The 13,228-nt window shown below is 44.4% G+C and overlaps 1 protein-coding gene across 1 annotated transcript; it reads left to right on the top strand.

Moving 5' to 3' along the window:
* Positions 1 to 46: 46 nt before the first annotated feature.
* On the top strand, positions 47 to 9,081 carry gcm2 (glial cells missing transcription factor 2). The gene is made up of 8 exons (XM_041066125.1): positions 47 to 433; positions 5,523 to 5,586; positions 5,754 to 5,942; positions 6,019 to 6,131; positions 6,768 to 6,893; positions 6,978 to 7,234; positions 7,506 to 7,743; positions 7,968 to 9,081. Exons 1-8 carry the CDS (start codon positions 341 to 343, stop codon positions 8,277 to 8,279), a joined length of 1,392 nt encoding a protein of 463 aa, XP_040922059.1. The 5' UTR covers positions 47 to 340; the 3' UTR covers positions 8,280 to 9,081.
* Positions 9,082 to 13,228: the final 4,147 nt, after the last annotated feature.

A 13,228-nucleotide genomic window follows, 5' to 3' on the forward strand; every position in this document is an offset into this window, starting at 1 on the left:
CCACATTACCACCTCCTCCTCCCGCCTCTCCGGAGGCTCGTGACTCTCACCTGTCCATTCACTTCTACCTGAGACTCACCGGGGCTGCACGCGCTGTGGGGACAGGGGGAGCAGCGCGGGGATTTCAAGTTTTTATTTAAAGAAATAAACTCACAAACACTGAGCAGCTTCCGGTTCCATTTTTTTTTTTCAGATTAAGACTCTTGTTCTTTTGAGGACTCGGGCTTCAGGTCTGATCTGAACTGAATCTGGACGTTGAACGGGACCTGAGGGATCCGGATCAGAACCATCAGGAGGGCTGACGAGGACCAGGACTGGGACCAGGACCAGGATCCGGAGGATGTCCCGGGCGGAGGAGCGGGAGGAGGCGGACTGTGTGTGTTCAGTCGGGATGAAGTTAACGTGGGACATCAACGACCCCAAACTGCCGCAGGTAACGACTAACCGATCGATAACCCGTCGATAACATTCTGTTACATTCAGTAATAGAACGTGAGAATCAGATCAGTACCTGGGCTCACCTGAACTTTGTTCAACCTGAAACCGGTTTGAGCTCAAACATGAAGCGACAGGAGCGCGAGCGGCTGAATGCGTGAGATTTAAACTTTTTATTTCTCAGATTTAAACTTTTTATTTCTCAGATTTAAACTTTTTATTTCTCTCTCTCGTTCCTCGGATTTAAACTCTTCGTTCCTCGGGTCCCGCGGTTCAGATCGGTCCTCCTCCGGGTTCCCTGCCGCCTCACCGCGGGATAATTGTCTTTTAGAAGCTTTAAAATCAGACACCAGCAGACATTCCCTGACTTAACTGCATGGTTTTATTTAAAACTTAAATAGCAAAAAAAATGTACAGAGTTTGGTTGGAGGCCATATTTCATCAACTCTGGAGGAAAAGAGGAGTTAACACAGGCCGATCGTGATATTCTCACATAGATTTTAATTATTTAAGGCAAAAATAAAATAAAATAGAATCAATTTAGCATCTGAAGCATTTACACACCTGAGGTCGCTTTGAAATAACAGCGAGATCAAATGTAGAGAAAATACAAAAGGTCAACGAGTCAAATGGAGAGTTTTCAGAATTTCTCAAAAATAAAATAAAAAGCTAAAATTCTTAATTTGGCAGGTGGAGTTCTGCTGATGTTTCCACAGTAATCAGTCTGAATGATGGAAATATGAAACTATCATCATCAGATCAGATCGATCGAGCAGTGTCCTGAGAACACACGGCGAATGAATGCACAGAGACAAAATGCTGATAACTGATCAATAATCAATCCCGATTCAACTGTGGACAAGTTTCTGTTGAACAAGGATGAAAATTATTATTAATGTTATTATTTTCTACTGATACAAAAAAAAAACTGAGTAAAAAACAGAAACTGAATAAAACCTGATGACGACGTCAGGAAACAGCTGCAAACAGCTGGATGAATGGATGAATGAATGTTTACTCATATTTGTTTGAATGAATGATGATAAATGCTCAGACCCGGTAGCGTCCATTTTCATTCTTTTTGTTTTGTTTTGATGATAATTGACCAACTTTTATTCACAGATTCGTTCATGAAACGTTCTGTTGATAAAAATATCGTCTGTCACAAAGTTTCTCTAAAACATATTTAATGTTGGTTTGATCTAAAATTCATTTTTATCTGTTTTTATGTTTGTCCAGCAGAACCACGTATTTACTCTCCAACCAAACTCTGTGCAAGTTTTTGATGATTTAAGAAAATCATAAAATTTCACATTTTATTTATGAATTTAATTGTTCACCTGCATTTACCCTGATTATGTTTTTACGTCTTGAAATCTTTCTGTGACTGGTGCAAACCGAGTCTCCTAAACATGATGCTTGTAAACAAAAACAATCAAACTGAAAATGTTTAGAAAATCAGAAATCCAAACTCCTGCAGCAGAACATCACTTCAGGAATGGACTGTAGCCTCCAACCAAACTCTGTGAAGGTTTTTGAGCATTTTAAAGAAATTTCATTTATTAACGTAGCATTCATCATTTTTCCTGTAAATTTTATTTCATCGTTTCTACAGGAAGTTCTTCTCCAAACTGTGGAGTATTTTTAGATAATAAATGCTTTTTATTTGAATTTCTTTACATGTTTACAGTTAAAAAACAATCAGTTCTAACATGTTTTTAAAACGTATTTTTACAAACAGTAAAGTCATGAGTCCTGACTGTTTTTCCTGTAAATATTTTGTTTTTTCCCACGTTATCTAAATGTTGTTTTGAGGTTTCTCTACACTGTCAGGTGTGTAAGTGTCTGAGATAATAATTCTGTTTTTACCTTAATTGATTTAGTTTTTAATCACACTCAGTTAGTTCTAAGATACTTAGTCTAAAAACAAGCCTTTCTGTAAACTCGTCTTCATGCTGTTAAACCCTCCAATAAGAGCAAACCAAACTCTGTTCAACTTTTAGTATAATTTAAAAAATGACTCATTCTTCTTGAATCTGGACTCGTGAGCTCAGTGTTTCTAAAATCCTGCTGTGGAGCAAACCTGAAAATGTCGAAAACTACACAGTTCTAAAAAATATTTAATAATATTGTTCAGGTTGAGGGCCGGGGTTAGGGCCGAGGCTTTTCTGTGAGGAGTCTGCATGTTCTGCCCGAGCCTGTGCAGGTTCCCCCGGGTTCTCCGGCCTCCTCCCACAGTCCAGAGACGTGCAGATTAGGTTCACTGGTGAACGTGAGCGTGTTTGTGTCTTTTCTCTCCTGACATCAGCTGATAAATATTTTTTCTCTAATCTGAAAATCCTGATCTGAAAACTGATTTAAACTGAAATAAATATTTAAACAGTAAAATATCAGTTTGATCAGTTTGTTTAAAAATAATTCAATTCAATCAATTTGTGTGTAAATGACATTAAAGTATATGAAACTGATTAAACATTCAGTTTTCACAGTTTATTAAACACGAACGAGCCAAAATGGAATCAACTCAATTTAATCTTACAAATAAAATCACTGAAGATTGACTCAGTGTTTCAGTCTGAAGGTTTCTGAGGTTATCTGAAGGTTGTGTGAAGGTTGTGTGTTGTGTGTGTGTGTGTTGTGGGACTTGGCTGATTCGGCTCTTTGCTCTGTTGTTGCTCAAACAGTAAAAACTGGTTTTTGTATTTTTGTTTTCAGTGAAACCAGAACATCAAACTGAGTCTCTCAGGTCACACAGCTGATCCAGAGTCAGCTCCAACACTGATCAATATCTCTGATAGATTTTAATCATCAGAAATAACACATGCAAGGAAAATATAAAATATTTACAAGAAACACAGTGGACCAGGTGAAATGCTTTGATTTTTCTTAAATACTCTAAAAAGTGTAAAGAGTTTGGTTGGAAGCTACAGTTGTTGTTCTGGGGGTTTAATGACATGAGGAGAGTTCACACATGGGCTGAGACATGTTTCTAAATATCATAAATAAATTAATAATAAATAAATTAGAATCTGACATTTAGGAATTCTCTGAGTTTGGTGGGAGGTTATAATCTACGATTTCTCAGGTGGAGTTCTGCTGAACTCACGACCTTAGAGTTTCTAAAATCTGAACTATGGCAAAAAAAAAAATCTTCACATGAAACTAAAACAACATGAAACATGATTTAGCAAAAAACAAAGTGAGCTGGGTTTAACAAACATCTCAGTGAAACAAAACACGGCTGCTCTCTTTTTATTCCTGTGTATACACATCATCGGTAATCACACTGAGACACACTGATCAATAAAGGTTTTAGAAGATATTCACTTTATCAAGAATAAATCAAACTGTCAAATATATTTTATTCCAACTTTATAGGCAACAGTCAAATAAAAAAATGAAATAATTAAAGTTCAGTTCCACATAAAAACCATGAGAGCAGCGAGACTCAGTCACTCTGTCTCTTCGGACTGATCATCAATGATCAATAATGATATCTGTAATATGATGAATAATTAATAACCAGAGCTGAACTGTATCGATGCAGGAAACCGTGTTCATACAGAAGGTGACCTGTCGCTGGGCCCTGAGCCAGAGGTTGAGACACGCACACACACACACACACACACACACACACACACACACACACACACACAGGATGTATGACCTGACTGCAGCCTGAGCACAGTGATAATACGCCGTGATCCTTCTCGTCTCGTCGTTCAGTCAGAAACACAGAACACGGAGTCCGTGTGCAGACGTGTTCCACCGTGTGCTGCAGTGTAAACGCACCACGTTTAACCCAGGAAGTACTCCGAGCCTTTACTTCAGCCACAACAACGTCAGAGTACACGATTCCTTTCTGGTTATTTTGAAGTGTTGAAGCAGAATTTTAGCCGAGGTGGACGTCGTGGATTTTCAGCTGGGTGGTTTGATCCTTTTCATCTGACAGAGGCAGTGAAGTACGAGGACCGAGCGTCCGGGAGGCTGAGTGTCTGCAGAGGCACTGAGGCGAGGCGTCAACGTCTCATCCACAATTCATCCACAGTCCTTCACATCGAAATCCGTCCACAAGTTACAGGCGACGCAAGAAGCGACGTTCATTCCATCCACACATCGGCAATAAACCAGAGACCTTCTCAGTTCATCAGTGTCTCAGTTAATCGATCGATTTGTAAAGAAATGAACTGTTCAGGTCTTAAAACCAGATTTTGACAGGGTCTCTCTAAAAGTCCAGGACCACAGGACATTCAGTGTGAACCTGAACGTTCAGCTTCTGTTTAAGGCTTCAGGTTAATGTCTCTGTTTTATTATTGCTTGAAGAACTGAACTAAAACTGGAAGTAAACCAGCAGAGTGGCACACCTCACCCCGTCCTCACACCTGTCGCCATCAGGTGAATGTTGTATTTCAGCTCTTCGCTCAGTTTGTTTCATCTTCGTTCACACTGACTCTTCATCAGAGCAGAATGAGAGCAGGAAATACTAATCACCTGTCCGTCTGTCTGTCTGTCTGTCTGTTCACCTGTCTGTATGTCTGTCTGTCTGTTCACCTGTCTGTATGTCTGTCTGTCTGTTCACCTGTCTGTATGTCTGTCTGTCTGTTCACCTGTCTGTATGTCTGTTCACCTGTCCGTCTGTTCACCTGTCTGTCTGTCTGTGTTCACCTGTCTGTCTGTCTGTCTGTCTGTTCACCTGTCTGTATGTCTGTCTGTCTGTTCACCTGTCCGTCTGTTCACCTGTCTGTCTGTCTGTGTTCACCTGTCTGTCTGTCTGTCTGTCTGTCTGTCTGTTTACCTGTCTGTATGTCTGTCTGTCTGTTCACCTGTCCGTCTGTTCACCTGTCTGTCTGTCTGTGTTCACCTGTCTGTCTGTCTGTCTGTCTGTTCACCTGTCTGTATGTCTGTCTGTCTGTTCGTCTGTCTGTATGTCTGTTCACCTGTCCGTCTGTTCACCTGTCTGTCTGTCTGTCTGTCTGTTCACCTGTCTGTCTGTCTGTTCACCCGTCTGTCTGTCTGTCTGTCTGTCTGTTCGTCTGTCTGTCTGTCTAATCACCTGTCTGTCTGTCTGTCTGTTCGTCTGTCTGCAGGACACAAAGCAGTTCGACCTGTTCCAGGAGTGGACAGACGGCTATGTCCGGTACATCTACAGTGGTGAGAACTATTTATTAACTAACACCAATTAATGATTAGTCCTGATCAGGATCTGACCAGTTTCAGTTCAATGAACCTGAACAGTTTCAGCTAACAGTTTTAGCTAACAGGTGTGGCTAACAGGTGCAGCTAACAGGTGCAGCTAACAGTTGGTCTTTATTTTCCAGCTGAAGATAAAAACGCTCAGCGGCATCTGTCCGGCTGGGCGATGAGAAACACCAATAACCACAACTGCCAGATCCTGAAAAAGTCGTGCCTGGGGGTGGTGGTCTGTTCTCGAGGCTGCACGCTGCCCGACGGATCCAGGCTACAGCTCCGCCCCGCCATCTGTGATAAAGCGCGGCAGAAACAGCAGAGTAAGAAAACCTCATACCAGAATCTGATAAACCTGCTCCTGTGCTGAAGCTCACCTGAGTGCACTCTGTGTTTCAGAGAAGCTGTGTCCGAGCTGTAACGCTGCTCTGGAGCTCCTGCCGTGTCGCGGCCACAGCGGTTACCCCGTCACAAACTTCTGGAGAGTCGACGGGAAGGCCATCTTCTTCCAGGTCTCTATCAGAACATCACGTTAAAAGTTTTAGCAAAATCCTGAGAGCACAAGCAGGTTAAAGCAAAAGTATGAACATGAAGTGTACTAAACCAGAACAGCATCTATACACCAGATCCTGGCACCCTAAACTGATCTACGCAGCCTGACTAAATCCTGGAAGTACAACAAGTTTAACCTAGATTCTGACAGTGTGAACAGTGTGAACCAGATCCAACAGCCTAAAAACCAGTCTAAACCAGAATGTGGCAGTCTAAACGGGTTTAAATAAGATCCCATGAATCTAAACCCATTTAAAACAGATCCTGGCTCCAGGTTTAAACCAGGTCCTCACAATCTCAGCTAAACCAAAACCAAGATGTCTGAACAGGTTTGAACCAGATCCAAACAATGTAAACAGGACTAAACCATACCCTAATACAGTGAAGAAGTTCTAAACCAGATCTAAACCAGATCTTGAGTGTGTAAACATGTTTAAACCATATCTGAACGACTAAACGAGTCTGAACAGGAAAACTCCTGTTGGACCTATCAGGATTTGGATCCAGGTTAACTCTCCAGACCTGTTGTTTCTTCTGTCCATCTTGTTTTTGCCGTCATTATATTTACCATTGTTGTTGTTTTCGTGATCCTCCAGGCTAAAGGGGTCCACGATCATCCCAGACCAGAGTCCAAGTCTGAGACTGAAGCCAGAAGAAGTTCAGTGAAGAGAAGAGTCAGTTCACCTCCGTTCACACCGAAAAGACGACTGATCGAAACACAGGTCAGCAACAGACAGCTGTTTGTTAGTGTTGGTGTTGTTTGTTTATTTAAATTTAATTTTATTTGTTTTTGTTGACTGCTTCAGGCTCTGGGCCCCGCCCTCCTCTCCTGCGTTGAACCAGCAGACAGAATCTCCTTCATCGAACCAAACTTCCCACAGCATTACCCAGCATTCCAGAGCCCAGAGCCCTATTACAACCCCCACAATGCTCTGGGCGAGGCCACACCCACACTGCAGAAACCAGCCAATCCTAGGCTTTATATGGGTCGGCCCAGCTACGAGTTCCAAGGATACCTTACCTCACCTTCGTATCCTGTGACCTCTGACCTCTGTGACCCCAGGTCAGCTTCTCATAAAATCCAAACCAGATTCTGAACTGGTTTAGATCTTGGACTGCATAGGTTTAAACTAGATTCCTATCAGGTTTAAAATAGATCCTGGCTGTGTAAACAGGTCCAACCACATGTTTTAGATTTGCACTTCTACATTAATTTAAATCTGAATATACATAAACCAAATCCCAGCAGACCCAGGTCTAAACTGGATCCTGACAGTGTAAACCCTCTGTTGACAGTCTAAACAGACCTAAATCAGATTCTGGTTTGTGTGCAGGGTGACCCCAGTCTTGGGTTCCTCCTCCTCCTCTTCTTCATCGTCGGCTCCTCTCTCCTCCTCCTCCTCCTTTGACGCCCAGGCCAAACCTCCTCCTGGCTGGAAGGAGCTGCTGAAGAGCTCCTCTCCCTATGGCGACAACCACCATTATTACAGCACAGAGTACCCCTGCCGTTACCCCGGCAACCCCCCGGGGTCCCCCGCAGCGTTGCAGACCATCATTACCACGACAACCAAGGTGAGCTGGGTTTGTCAAGAGGGTCCCACAGTAGACCTTAGATCAGGGTTCCCCTGCAGTGATGCGTGATGACACCCGTCACACCTGGGGACCTTAATGTCTTCTCATTGGCTGGCAGACCTGGGCTGACACTTCCAGGTTACTGCCTGTGGTCAGTTTGACATATGAATATGAATATGAAACAGTGAATGAGACGTGTTGATTAAACTCCTGATCCTCCTCAGGTGTCCTATCAGCCCTGTCCAAAGCCTCCTGCAACGCTCCCTCCCTACCAGTCATGTCCCAAACCTCCGGCCGGCCTCCCATCTTACCAGCCGTGTGCCCCCCCCAAAACCCCGGGCCTCCCCGGCTGTTCCTCCCTGCTGGACGACGCATCCTCCTCGTACTCCACAGAGGTGAAGGTGACGGAGGAGTCGGGCGGGGTCATCAAGTCTCTGTCGTTTCAGCCCGAACCTCTGCAGACTAAAACAGAGCGGGCCGACAGCTACGACTACCGCTACGCCTACCCCAACACGTACCGCTACGACGACTACTGACGCAGCCCTACCTCCACCGCTGATACCACGACTACTGTTACCACGACTACTGCTACTGCTGATGATGTGTCTCCACCGAATGGTCTAACGACTGATGTGGACCATCAGGACAAGAATTTTGATTCCATGAGAAAAGTTCTTAACATTCATGGAGCCTCTCTTGTTCCCAAAGGAAAATCCTTCTTCATCGATCACACTGACTTCCCTCTAGCGCTCCCTTCAGGACAAAAGTGAAAGCTTTGTGCACAAGATCCATAAATAAAACAAACTTACTTGGTGTTTTTGAGGCTTTCAGACGTCCTGTGATCTTTCCCAGCAAACAGAGTTGCTCAGCTGTCATTTAATGGTGCGATGTGTTGCATCTTATTGGGTCCACAGGAATCAGATATGTTTCTTTAACTGAGAAACTCCATCTGCTGAGGAAGTCCATGAGATGTGGCTAAAAGCTTCTTTGTTTCCAGAGTCAAGAATAAACATTCAAACTCAGGATTATTTTGAGATAAAGTTAGAGAGAGAACCAGGTCTGCGTTACAACCGTTCAAATCCTCCGTCTGATCCAAGGAATCAGAAATAATCTGAATCTTCTCCGAAGATGTTTTGATGTCACTGCATTCAGAAATGAAACTGATCATCGTGAATGTTTCTGTTGTTTGGGTTATTTATTGAACCAGTTAGACCTACAGTATGAACCAGAACCAGAACCAGACTGAACTGGACTCATCGTGGATAGTATTGGATAAGTGTTGTGATATTCTCTACGTGTACTGCATCTGTCCCAATCAAATAAACATGAAATCAGATCGCCTCTGTGCTCTGCTCCGTCCTCCTGTCCTCTGGTGTGGCAGCAGGTCTGAGTCCCGGCTGTCCAGGGTTTAACAGTGTCACAAGTCCAAACCCGCTGGACCGTCTCTGAGGACACTGTTCTGTGTTATTCAGACTGAATGGGCTGAGGTCAGACTCTTCCTCAGCCGACACAGACATGAATTACACCAAACTCAAACGCATGTTAAAAGTCCGTCTGCTGCAGCGTTCAGCTGTGCAGAACACACATGTGCTGCGACACACTTGTGACGTGTGGAGGCGTCATGTATCAATGATCTCGAGGTGAAACCACACAGGTTCCACCTCGGCGTGGTGTCGGGACCGTCCGCAGGTGGACCGAACTCCCCATCAGAGCCCGGAGCCTCAGAACGAGGAGCCCTGCAGCCGAGGATCAAAGAGCCGGTGTTTGGACGTTGGCTGGTTTCTGTCTCTGTGAGTAATAAATGTTGTTTTGACAAGAATGTGTCAGGACAGGAATCACTCTGCTGGCCTCACTGTGAACCTTTAAAACCCTCAAACCACCTCCCCCTTCTCCTCCCCCTCCTCCTCCCTCTTCTCCTCCCCCTTCTCCTCCTTCTCCTCCTCCTCCTCCCCCTTCTCCTCCTCCTCCTCCTCCTCTGTCACTGCCTTCCATTAAAATCACTCATTCCTTTGCTCTTTTCCTCGTCTCACTCGTTACCTTCCCCTCAGTTTACATTAGCATCCATCAGTATGTGATTAGGTTCAGAGTCAGACTGAGCCTCCCAGTCTGATCCAACACTGTAACACACACACACACACACACACTCAGATTTAAAGAATAAAAGTCACGTGAAACGTCTGCGACAGGAAATAAAATAAAACGAGTTTCTATTCCTGCTGAATATTTTCTGCATTTCCACAGTGTCAGGTTTGTTCCAGACAGGTGAGACAGGTCAGTGCACAGGTGAGTGTCTGGTCAGATTTCAACTGTGAGTCCATCAGGTGAGAGTAAAATACCAGGTGAGAGTATCTGGTGAATGACCATCACCAGGTGGCTGTACCAGGTGAGTGTCAAGACACAGGTGAGACTGACAGGTTACATCTACCCGTTTAAATGTGAGAGTGAAAGGTGAGTTTCCAGTGCGAGGTACCTATCTAGCTACAACCAGGTGAACGTACAGGTGAGTGTTCAGCAGCGTAGGTGAGAATACAAGGTGACGTCTGTCAGGTGTCAACATGAGGACGATCAGCTCTCGAGGTTCTGCGACTTGTTTTCAGGTAAATGAGTTGAAATGAGAGTCTGTGTGATAAATGCTGACAGGTGAGACGCTCGCCTCGGATTGGCTGATGTGCTCGTAGATCAGACTTGTGGGTAAAATGTTTTGAAGCTGCAGCAGCTCCCAGCCTGTCAGCCAACGCCTCACCTGTCTCTCACCTGTAAACCAGGTGAGCCGAGCGCAGATAATCCTGAGCTGTGTAATTCTATCCTTTCACCAACAATCTCCTCATCCTGTCTTCTTATCTTCTGATCTCCCTCTTCTTCTTCTCCTCTGCTGATCTCCATCGCTGCTTTTTCACACGCAAATCATTTCATCCCTTTTCTTCTTCTCCGCTAAATAAATCATCCCGTCTGCTGACATGAGATACCTTCCCAAACAACCACACATCTGCACCTCCACCCCTCTGTCTGCCCCCCATCCCTCCATCCATCCATCCATCCCCTCTGCTCTGATGTGGCTTCGCACTAATGGATGTTTTCAATTTGATGCTACATGGTTGTGATTTACAACAGAGACACAAACGGACTGAGGGACAGACGGGATGAGGACAGAGTGAAAGACATTAACAGGAATAACTGTGTGGTGTTTGTACAAAACTGTACAGAACAGGTTCAATAATAGATCCACAGCTGTAACATGGTAAAACCTGATCAGGCTGAATAAAGAATGATGTGCATCAGAGGAATATTCTGATTTATACAACAAAACATCCGTCACTGAACCTGGAGGCCGATCTGATCTGTCCTCAGGTTTGTCTCAGACATGTCCAGGGGCGTCTAACAACAAATGGAACTATATTGGATGGACGGGATCCGTAGTGATACTGAGCAGAAGTGGACTCGGAGTTGTTGTGTATTGTAAACGTGTCCTTTGTGGTTCTATGGACGAGGAGTCAAACACAAAGAGAATCGTCCTCCTCAGACTGTGAGTCACACCTGAAACATGCTGGTGTGACTCAGCGTGACCTCACTTCCTGGTTCGTCCACAGATTCAGCTGCTGTTACTGAGACAGTTGGACTGTGAACAACAGGATAAAAGTACAGGACTCAAACTGTAGCTCACAGCTAGAAACAGCACCCAGAGCATTATGGGAACTGTAGTTCTACACTATGGGAACTATAACTGAAACCATGACGTGAAACCACGTTGCAGTGTCACTGACATGTTTGGGACAGTGACTCTGTCCGTTCACAGACGTTCACAGTCTTTATTGTGTGGACGTAGAAACAAAAACCTACAGCGTTTTAAAATCAAAGTCAAAGGTCAAAGGTCACCAAACTTCAGCCCTGCGAGTGCATCCACTGATTTCACTCTGATATTTTACTGTTTTCAACTTTCGTCTACTGACACAAAGAGGGATGATGGAGGGAGGGAGGGAGGGGGGGAGGGGGAGGGAGGGGGGAGGGGGAGGGGGGGCCCCTATAAACAAATAGCTGTTGTAGAAAGAAATGAAAATCATATCAGCTTCAAAGCCAAAGAAGCAAAACTTTGGAAACAAAGATCAAAGAAAAGATAAAAACTATCAAACTGCACTAATATCAGAGTTTAACACAACATCAGTGTGCTTGTGTGCTGTGTTGTGTTGTGTGCATATTGTGTATCTGTGTGTTACCTGTAGTGTGTTCATACCTGGTGTTTTAGGTTCCGTGAGAAGTCTTATCAGAGCAGGACGACTCATAGAAATGTACTGTCTTCTTAAAGAGGCATGACAGTGCCAGTCTGATCTGTATCTGCTCGGCTCAGAGCATCGCGGCCTGATAGCATCTCTCAGCCGGATGATGTTTGCAGGAAAAGTTTAGCAGCTCTCTGGAAAGTCAGGATATTTTTATGACTCGGTCGATAAGAAGCTGGAGAATTTTCGAACGATCATTGAGAGTTTCTTTAAAGTGATGAAGGTCTTGTTCAAACAGGACATTCAGTCTGAACTGAGGTCTGCTTGTCTTCGGTGGACAGAACTGTGGTTGTACAGAGCAGTTTCTGGATTTACCTTTTTCACTGAGTACATTAAAAACAACGTTTACCGCTGTTTGATTTTCTTTACCTGAGGTGATGCTGTGCAGGTGTAGTCTGGATTTGTTGTGTTGAGACGGAGGACAGTAACGTCCTGTTTGTCCTCTGCTAATGTCAGTGTGCCATGGGTCAAACTGAACCGATCCTCTTTCACTTCATAACGTCCTTGTTACGTCCAATCAGATTTGTTGCTCAGGCGTCACGGCCCCACTGCATGATGGGAGCCATCACCTGACCTGTGGTTGTTTATTTGGATCCAAACCAGTCGTACCTGTTGCCTTTTAATCTGTGTTCATCCTCTATCTGGTCTCTCCATCCATCCGTCCTCAGCGTCTCTCTTCTTTATCTCTTTATCATCTTCATCATCTCTTCATCATCTTCATCATCTCACTGTCAGGACTCGCAGAAACATCACGTAGGCATGAAGACCATCGTGGCTGTGCGCCAGCAGCAACAGCAGCAACATGCTGGTAGCTTTCATGTTGCTTCAAAACAAACCGCTGCTGTGGAACAAACGGACGAGCAGAGCCACGACGCTGCCGAGGCTAACGTAAACTAGACAGAGGCCAGAGGCAACGGCAACAGAAGCAACGGGAGAAACAGCAAACAAACCTGCAACAGAAGCAACGACTAAGGCAATGACAGAAAAAACTACAACAGAAACAGCAATGACCAAACAGCAATGCAGCAACTGGAAATAAATTGCTGATGTTGCTGCTGTGAATAGATTTTGCTATGCAACAATTGCAGTTGCTGTTGCAGTTGCCTCTGTACTCATCAGCGCCGCTGTTTCTGTTGTAGGTTCCTGCTGTTGCCTCCATCATTGCTGTTGCTCACATTGCTGCTTAGCTCCTCATCTTTGTGCTTCTGTTGCTG

Source organism: Toxotes jaculatrix, chromosome 20, assembly GCF_017976425.1.
Source record: "Toxotes jaculatrix isolate fToxJac2 chromosome 20, fToxJac2.pri, whole genome shotgun sequence".
NCBI lineage: Eukaryota > Metazoa > Chordata > Actinopteri > Toxotidae > Toxotes > Toxotes jaculatrix.

What these genes read in the sequence shown, in the direction of transcription:
- gcm2 (XM_041066125.1), top strand. Translation starts at nt 341, where the DNA reads ATGTCCCGGGCGGAGGAGCGGGAGGAGGCGGACTGTGTGTGTTCAGTC. An exon ending in TGTCCGGTACATCTACAGTG is followed by an intron (nt 5,587 to 5,753) that starts GTGAGAACTATT and finishes TTTATTTTCCAG; the next exon opens with CTGAAGATAAAAACGCTCAG. An exon ending in GGAAGGCCATCTTCTTCCAG is followed by an intron (nt 6,132 to 6,767) that starts GTCTCTATCAGA and finishes GTGATCCTCCAG; the next exon opens with GCTAAAGGGGTCCACGATCA.